At 47.9% G+C, this 9,413-nt stretch overlaps 1 protein-coding gene across 1 annotated transcript in view; it reads left to right on the top strand.

Annotated features, from left to right (window-relative positions):
* Nucleotides 1–54: 54 nt before the first annotated feature.
* The window catches only part of SAE1 (SUMO1 activating enzyme subunit 1), a 70,196-nt gene continuing 60,837 nt past the window's right edge, over nucleotides 55–9,413 (top strand). Inside the window, exon 1 of the mRNA XM_082438268.1 lies at nucleotides 55–263. Coding sequence (XP_082294394.1) covers nucleotides 166–263 — 98 coding nt within the window. The 5' untranslated portion in view covers nucleotides 55–165. The remainder of the gene's footprint in view (nucleotides 264–9,413) is intronic.

The raw sequence follows: 9,413 nt of genomic DNA, 5'->3' as shown, positions 1-9,413 counted from the left end.
GGGTCCAGGAGCGGGCGGGGCTTGGAGGAGGTACTGCGCAGGCGCGATCCCTGGCGCAGGCGCAGATGCGGCCTGGGCGCGCGGCCCGCGGCGGTTGGCGGCTTGTGGTGCCGGCGGGCGGTTGCCGTGAGCAGGACCAGAGCTCCGGCGGCGAGAGCCGGCGCCATGGTGGAGAAGGAGGAGGCGGGCGGCGGTATCAGCGAGGAGGAGGCGGCTCAGTATGACCGGCAGATCCGTCTCTGGGGATTGGAGGCCCAGAAACGGTCAGGGCCGGTGCGGCTTGTGGGACTGAGGGTTTGGAGGGTGGTCTGGCCTGAGGCGTTGGGGAGCCGGAGGGTTTAATTTGAAGAGAGGAGGCGGGAATCGTGTACCCGGCCGTGGTCGCCTTCATGAGAGGACTGGAGGGGTTGATTTGGGATGTTTCCTCGGAAGGTATGGGAAGAGGGAACGTCCTAGGTGGTGGGAGGGCCGTTCCGAGGAATTGGCGACCTCTAGAAGGGGAGCTGGGGGAGTTCTGAGAGATCCGGAGGATGCAGACTCAGGAACTCGACGCCCGAAGGGAGCGATGGTGGCGTTTGGATCGGGGTTGGGGACTTAGGGGAAAGGGGGGGCCAGGAATGCATGGAAACGATGAAAGTGGGGGGGGCATAGTTCATTCATTCATAGGTAGTGGAAACCTGTTCTCTGCTGGATGCTGGAGAGACTGGCGAGCCCAACAGATGCGAGCTTACGTTCATTCTTGTGGCCTCTAAGGGGTGGGCCAGTCTGAAAGAGTGAGGGTTTTTTTCGAGGAGTTTTGGAGCAAGTAATTTCAAGTGAGGTTCCTGAGAGGCTCGGAGAGTCTGGGGGGGCTGGAGGTACCTGAAGAGATTGCTTGTGTCTAGATCTGGGGGTGTGTCCCGAGAGGACAGGATTGGGGATACCTTGGGCATGGGAGAGTAATTTTAGGAGGGGATGAGGTCTTTGAAAGAGGTGGTCGATATGATCAGATATTTATTGAGCACCTGCCACCGGCGCTGAGCGGGTATTAATGAACTAGGCAGACTCCTTGCCCACTTGGAGCTTACGTTCCGGTGGGGGAGGCAATACACATAAAGAAATAATAACATATTAGGCAATGCAAGTGCTAGGGAGAAGAAATAAAGCGGGGAAAGAGGATCAATAAAGGATGGTGAGGTGGGAGAGCTATTTTGAAAGGGTGGCCAGGGGAGGCCTCTGAAGAGGTAACATTGAGCCTCGGACCTGTATGAAAGGAAAAGCCGTGTGGCCATCTGGGAAGACCTTTCTAGCATCGGGGACAAGTGTAAAATCCTAGAGGCCAGATAGAGCATGCTTGGCAAATGAGAGCAACAGGGTGGCTGGAACCAAATGAGGGGTAGCTTTTTTTTTTTTCTGTTTTAAATTAATTAATTGATTTATTTTTGGCTGCGTTGGGTCTTCGTAGCTGCGCGCGGGCTTTTCTCTAGTTGCGGCGAGCGGGGGCTACTGTTGATTGCGGTGCGTGGGATTCTCATTGCAGTGGCTTCTCTTGTTGCGGAGCACAGGCTCTAGGCGTGTAGGTTTCAGTAGTTGTGGCACGTGGGCTCAGTAGTTGTGGTGCGCGGGCTTAGTTTCTCCACGGCATGTGGGATCTTCCCGGACCAGGGCTCGAACCCGTGTCCCCTGCATTGGCAGGTGGATTCTTAACCACTGCGCCACCAGGGAAGTCCCAGGAGGTAGCTTTTGAATTCTAAGTGTGCTGGGAAACCTGTTGGAGAGTTTTGAGCAGAGGAGTAACACGATCTGAGTTGTGTTTGAAAAGGATCGCTCTTGCTGCGTGGAGAACAGGTGGAAGTGGGCAGAAGTGTAAATAAGGATTCCGCTTAGGAGGCTGCTGCGGTAATCTCCTTGAGATGCAAGTAATGGTGGCTTGGAACTCTAGAGAAGGGGTCAGATGTAGATTCTGGATATAATTTGAAGATAGAGGGGACAGGCTTTGCTGAAGGATTAAATGTGTGGAGTGGGAGAGGCAGAACTCAAGGTTGCCTCCAAGGTTTTTGGCCGAAGCAATTGGAAAGATGGAAGTGCCTTTACTGACTGAGGTGGGGGAAGAATCAGCAGTTCTCTTTTGGACTTAACGTTTTAGCTGTTTACTATACATGTAAGTAGAAATATGTGAGTGGTTGAGTTCAGTGATGAGGTCTGGGTGATGGGGGGTGGTTATGTGATGTGCGTGAGTACAGAGGGCAGAATTAATTGATCGAAGGGTTGGGGAGGCAGGCAGGTCAAGAGGTTTGAGGGGCGGGAGCTTCTAGAACTTTTTGGTGAGAGAGCGTGTGTGGTGGGTGGGGTGAGGTGGGGGTTACTTCAGGCTCATTTCAGGTGTATGGAGCCTTCTGTGACTGGGGAGGAGGGCGCATTAGGAGGCATTAGCAAGCACTGGTCTGAGGGTTGAAGGCACCTGAAATAGAAGATTGGGGATTAAATGATGAGAATGGGCCTGAAGACATAGTGTCGAATGAGTCTAGGAACTGCCGTTTGAAGGAATGTTAGGGGTTCCGGAAGGGTTGAGAAGGGTATCCTAAGTGTACTAGAAGGGTTGATCCCAGGCGTTGGGGGCAGCAGGTGGTTTTGTTTGCGGTAGGGTAAAGTTGGTGAGGATTAAACTGGAATTAGTGAGGGAGCTGTCAGAGGGGTAGGAATGAATGATTTATCTGAGGAGCATTAAAGAATGGATGGAGGGCTCCTGAGGGAGAGGTGACCTAAGGGGCAAGTCAAAGTCGGGGTATGGAATTCTTGGGAGGTAGGAGTTATTCTGAGGAAGTGAAGATGTCTAGAACTCAGCGGAGAACCTAAAAAGGATTGGCTGAGGGTCCTGGGAGGGTAGGAAGGGGTTAGCTATAATTTGGAATCTATAGATTTGTATACAGTCTTACAGAGTTGATTAAAGTGCTCTATTGTCCCTTTTTCAGCTGAGTCTCATAGCAGCTCTCTGGAGAAGGAAAGGCAGTGATTTCCTCCTCTGTACAGAAAGGAAGGAGGCTCCACAAAGCAAATTGACTTGTCTCTAAGGGAACTCCAGGTGGGATAGGAGAACTTCGGGGACTGGGGTTCCTTGTGAAGTAGAAAGCAGCCTGGGAATCAACAGACTGCATTCTGGCTACAGTTTTGCCTCTGACTCTATAATGTTGGACCAAGGTTGTCAGAGAAGTGGAAGGGAGACAAATAATAATAAAAAGGGTCTTCAAGGGAACTCATACAGTCTGGAGGTTAAAAACTGGTGTGTATCTCTCATACAATGTTTTAAGTTTTTTGAAATTAGTTGCCAGCATTTAAAAATCTAGAGAATTGGCCAAATTTGGGACAGTTTGAGCATCAGAAGGAATAAAATCGACTTTACTTAGAAATATTTAATAATGTGTCTTCTGATGTAATGAAATAAGAACCTCAGTGCATCATCTTCAATGTTTTCCGCCCAGATATCATGTTTTCACAGAACAGAGGAACAAATTAAAGGACACCATTGAGGTAATGGTGAGATGTCCAGAATGTGGGACGTTTTACAAGACGACTGCCCTGGTTCTCTTCCAGAAGTCAATGTCATGGAAAAAACAAGCAAAGGGACTGTTCTAGATTAAGAGAGTAAAGGGTGGAGCCAAGTGCAAGGTGTAACCCTGACTGGATCCTGGTTCAAAAAGAAAACTTCCCTAAAAAACATCTTTTAGGCAATAGGGGAAATTTGAGTATTCAGTCCTGTTAGATGATATTTGGGAATTATTTTCTAGATGTGCTAATAGTGTGGTTATGAAGGAGAATGTCATATTTTTGGAGCTGCGTGCTAAAGGTGTGAAGTGCTGTGATGTCGGCATATGGGTAAAGCCAGTAGGGCAAAATGTTAACTGTTCTTTCTATTTTTCTGTATGTTTGAAATTTTTCATAATGAGAAGTTGGAAAGATGTGTCTGTCTCCCTCCCAACCAACCCCCACCCTCCCCACATATGGAGATTTCACAGTTTCTGATTTCTGTCTTTTGAAAAATAGTAAGGTCAGACATCTCCACATTGGTTGGAGCTAAGCAGAGGCTGCCTCTTTTTTTTGGCCGCACCGCGAGGATGCGGGATCTTAGTTCCCCAACCAGGGATCGAACCTGCGTCACCTGCATTGGAAGCGCAGAGTCTTAACCACTGGACCGCCAGGGAAGTCCCGAGGCTCTTTTACACAGAGCCTGGGCTCTCTACTTGGCCGTTGTCTCCCGCAGCTCTGCTTCACTCATTGATAGAATTGCCTGGCCCCTGTAAGCACGTGAGTTTGCATCTCTTGCTGTGGCGCCGAGCCCATTTTGTGGATGAGGTTCAGGGAAGGGAGCCACCTGTCCCAAGGTCACACACCAAGTACATAGAAGAAGGAGGACTTGAATCTAAGCCACTAACTTCAGGTTCACTGCTATTTCCACAATAGCTCATTTGCCACAATGGGAGGCTCATTCTTTCAATCAAATGAACATAAAGGAGAGTGTTGAAGCTGGCAGCCCTGTATGTTCTCAGACTGCGTGCTTCAGCAGTTTTTGCACCGACTTTCACAACAAAGCCATGTCTAATTTTTCTCCTTCCACTCAGCGGTCATTTATCCCCTATCTAAGAGTGAGGAAGGAGGGTGACTGAGAGGAGAGAAGTAGAGGATAAGCTCCATGAGGACAAGCACTTTATAAATGTCCAGTAATTAAGATGTGGGGTTTGACTGGTCTCTATTAAATTCCCAGTGCCTGCAAGTATGTAGACATTCAGATATTTGTTGAGTGGATGAAATGATTGTACACTGCAGACCTAGGAAGTCCAGAAACCTGGGTTCAGTTCCCAGCTCTGCTAACTAGCTCTCTGACCCTGGGTGAGTCACAGCAGTTTCTTGGCCTTAGGTTCCACATCTGCAAAAAAGGAGGGGTGAGCATGACTAAATCTTTAAGGACTCAACTGAAGTTTTGACTTTACAGGAAAGGGGCTCCAGAAACTTCCCTGTTTTCAAGCACTCATTACCCTACACTGCTGCTGTTCAGACAGCTCTTCAGTTGATTCCATAGGCACCTACTTGCCATGAAAGTGACTGAGCGTGTACTGGAGGCCAATCCTGGTTGTTTCATATAAGGATCAATTTTTTAGTGGTTAATAGTTGAGTTTGAATCTCAGCTCCAGAACTTCATAGTTATCTAACCTTGGATACGTTTCTTAACTTCTCTGTGCTTCAGTTTTCTCACTTATCAAATGGCAATAACAGAATCTGCATCATAAGATTATTGAGAAAGAAATGAGATTATGCATGAATAGAGTCTACGCACAGAAAGCATTCAGTAAGTTATAGCTACCATTATTTGACAAGTATAAATCACCAGCCACAAAATAAGGGAAACTAAATAGGAAATAGGTTGAGATAAGTGAGATAAAGTAGGCGTCAGTGGGATAAGTGGAAACTCCAAAAGGACAAGGAAGACTGTAGGAGGAGCAGATTTGCCCAAGCAGATCGAGGTGAGGAACAGTCTTAAGTTCTGTCTTGGATTCTGACAGGACATTTAAGTAAGTAAAATGAATGGGCAGTTGGATGGAGCAGGATTGTAGATTTAAGTGAAAAGTACTGTACTGTAAGTGAAGAAGAGAGTATTTTTAGAAGGAGAAAGTGGTCAGATCTTCCAAGTGTCCCCATCATTTTTCTGGTCACAGTGACCAGAAACCTAGGAGCCTCTGTCTTTTCTGTCCACATCCAGTCTATTGGGAATTCCTCTAGGCTCTGCTTCAAGCTCTGTCTCATTCTCCTTTCTTAGTCCAAGCTACACCCATCGTCTCAGATCACCTCAACAGTTCCTCCCTGGTCTCCCCTGTTCCACGTGTGACTCTTTATAATCCATCCTCCACACAGCAGCCAAACTGATTTAAATTTAAAAAACAGATCACAGCAGTCCTGCTTAAAGCCTTCCAGTGATTTCCTGTATACTCAGATCTTTTAAGATCCGTTGCCTTTCCTGCCCTGCCTTGTCCGACCTTGCCTGCATCTCCCTGGCTCACTCCATTCAAGCTGCTTGTATCTTTATGTTCCTCAAATATGCTAAAGCTCTCTCTGGCCTCAGGGACGTTGTGCTCACCCTACTCGAAATCATCTTATACAGGATTTTTGCATGACTCACTCTCACGCATTAGACTCTCAATGTGGTTGGAATATGAATTTGGTCGTCTTCAGAATTTTTAATCATGAGTGGAATTCATTGGCTTGACTTACCTTACAGTATGTATTGTGAATTCAGATTGTGGTGTAAAGACTGGTTCCTTCCCAGAAATTGAAAAGGTATTCCCATGGCAGCAGAAGTAGAGAGGAGAGTAAATCAGCAAGTATTTATTTAGAAGCTACTATATGCAAGGCAGCATGGGGGAGACATTGAGAGAGGGAAAAAAAAAATCACAGATCCTGGTTAGAATTGAATTTGGGATCCCAGCTCTGGCACCCATTAGCTGTGAGAGCTTAGACACCTTTTCTGAACCTCAGTTTTTTTCCTTTCTCAAGGCAGACGTGGATCCTTTCGTATGGAAACGTGATGGCCTACTTGGGGGCCTGTGGAGCCACTTGGCCTTTTAGGGAGAGAAATTGTATGCAACATTTAGGATGTGTGCTTTTTTTCTGAGAGGAAAACGGTGAAGAACCATAATCAAGGTTTCAGTGAGGCACTGTATGTACTGTACCTAGCTCAGTGCCTGGAACTTAGCCCTCTGTGGTTGGTAATTACTGTCACTGGTGTTACCAATAGACTCTATACCCAGTATGTCACAGTGTAATTTTTTTATAAATTTATTTATTTATTTATGTATTTATTTTTGGGTGTGTTGGGCCTTCGTTTCTGTGCGAGGGCTTTCTCCAGTTGCGGCAAGCGGGGGCCGCTCTTCATCGCGGTGCGCGGGCCTCTCACTATCACTGCCTCTCTTGCTGCAGAGCACAGGCTCCAGACGCGCAGGCTAAGTAGTTGTGGCACACGGGCCCAGTTGCTCCGCAGCATGTGGGATCTTCCCAGACCAGGGCTCGAACCCGTATCCCCTGCATTGGCAGGCAGACTCTCAACCACTGCGCCACCAGGGAAGCCCCATGGTGTATTTTTTTTAAAATAAATTTCATTTATTTATTTATTTTTGGCTGCGTTGGGTCTTCATTGCTGTGTGTGGGTTTTCTCTAGCTGTGGCGAGCGGGGGCTACTCTTCATTGCAGCGCAGGCTGCTCATCGCAGTGGCTTCTCTTGTTGCGGAGCATGGGCTCTAGGTGTGCAGGCTCAGTAGTTGCGGCGCATGGGCTCAGTAATTGCGGCGCATGGGCTCAGTAGTTGCGGCTCACGGGCTCAGTAGTTGCGGCTCACGGGCTCTAGAACGCAGGCTCAGTAGTTGTGGCGCCTGGGCTTAGTGGCTCCACGGCACGTTGGATCTTCCCAGACCAGGTCTCAAACCCGTGTCCCCTGCATTGGCAGGCGGATTCTTAACCACTGCACCACCAGGGAAGTCCTGGTGTATCTATTAATTCAATAGCAATTGGAGTAACAGTGTGGTAAGTCCCAAGCACAGTCATAGATGCTAGAGATACCATGGTTTCTGGAGCTTACTGACATTATAATGGAGGAACGAGCAATGAACACATAAACAAGTAGCAAAATTCCAGATAGAAAAGATGTAGACCTATTTTGGATTAAGTGGCCAGTGTGGACTTTTTTAAGGAGGGGCAGTTGAGCTGAGACCTAAAGAATGGGTCATGTGTAGAGTTAGGGGAAGAAGCAGAGAGAACAGCTAATGCTAGAGTCCTACGGTGGGAGCAAATGTGGCACTTTCTGGGATCAAGGAAGGCCAGCCCAGCTGTAGGCAAGTTACCAGGGGCGAGAGTAGGATGAGACAGGCAGGAGTGGTATGCAGGGCTGTTGGTAAGGAGCTTGCATGGGAACCATTGAAAGGTCTGAGCAGGAGAGTGGCGTGGTCAGGTTTAGAAGCTCTCTACCTGAGATGGGGACAGTGGATTGTTGGGGGGCAGGAATGGAAGCAGGGAAGCCAGGTGTCAGGCTCTTGTGGTTTTATAGGTGAGAAATGGTGGCTCAGAGTAGGGCTGTGTGGCTGTGAAGATGGAGGGAAGTGGTGGACGACGCTGCTGTGAATAGCATTGTACATGATTTTTGTGCCCACGTGAGTATTTCTGTAGGATTGATTCCAAGAAGGGAATTGCTGCATTAGAGTCTGAGTAATGATAGCCAACATCCTTCAGTGCTGACTATGTGCCAGGTACTATTTTAAGTGCTTTTCATGTAATTGAGCCATAAATAAGCAGTAATCTCAGGGCCCCTAGAATGGTTAAGGATTAAAAACATAAACATGATATTCAGTGTTTGTTGGCAGTTGAATTAAAAAACCTCCCAAGGGACTTCCCTGGCAGTCCAGTGGTTAAGCCTCCAAGCTTCCACTGCAGGGGGCATGGGTTTGATACCTGGTCGGGGAACTAAGATCTGGCATGCTACGAGGCATGGCCACAAAAACAAAACAAAACAAACAAACAGAACCCCAAAACCCTCCCGAGCAGTCAGAGTCTATGGAGCTCTCTAGGATGGAGGGATCCTAGAGAGGCCATGGGCTGCATGTGATTTATGTCAGAGGCATTTATGTGGAGCAGTTGCTTGAAGAGTTTAGAGGGTACTCGCCTGAGTCTGCCGTGATAAGGGCTTTTTGAGGAAATGGCATTCGAGTTGGGGTTTGAAGTCTGGAGGAAAGGCTTGACTAGGCAGAGAGAGGAAGACGGTGCGTTTCAGGTGTGTGGAACGTTGTGTTTTAAAGTCTGCAGGGTTTAAAGTCTGATTTAAAGTTTGCAGCTGGCAAACATGTATGCAAAACCACCTGGCATCCTCCCCATCATAGAACAGGTGCTCCATAAATGTTACTTGAGGGGCTTCCCTGGTGGTGCAGGGGTTAAGAATCTGCCTGCCAATGCAGGGGACGCGGGTTCGAGCCCAGGTCCGGGAAGATCCCACATGCCGCGGAGCAACTAAGCCCGTGCGCCACAAGTACTGAGCCTGCGCTCTAGAGCCCGCGAGCCACAACTACTGAGCCCGTGCACCACAACTGCTGAGCCTGCATGCCACAACTACTGAAGCCTAGAGCCCGTGCTCCACAATAAGAGAAGCCACCACAGTGAGAAGCCTGCGCACCGCAATGAAGAGTAGCCCCCGCTCGCTGCAACTAGAGAAAACCTGTGCACAGCAGCGAAGACCCAACGCAGCTAAAAATAAATGAATGACTGACTGAATGAATGAATGAATAGCTTCTCTTGTTCCTGCACTGATTTTTTTTTTTTAAAGACACACACGCATACACATTTGAGGGTTTTTTTTTGGTTTGTCTGTTTTATTTATTTATTTATTTATTTATTTATTTATTTAT

Source organism: Balaenoptera physalus, assembly GCF_965194825.1.
Source record: "Balaenoptera physalus genome assembly, chromosome: 19".
Lineage (NCBI taxonomy): Eukaryota > Metazoa > Chordata > Mammalia > Artiodactyla > Balaenopteridae > Balaenoptera > Balaenoptera physalus.
Note: the sequence above shows the minus strand (reverse complement) of the source record. Positions and strands in the feature narration are given on the sequence as shown.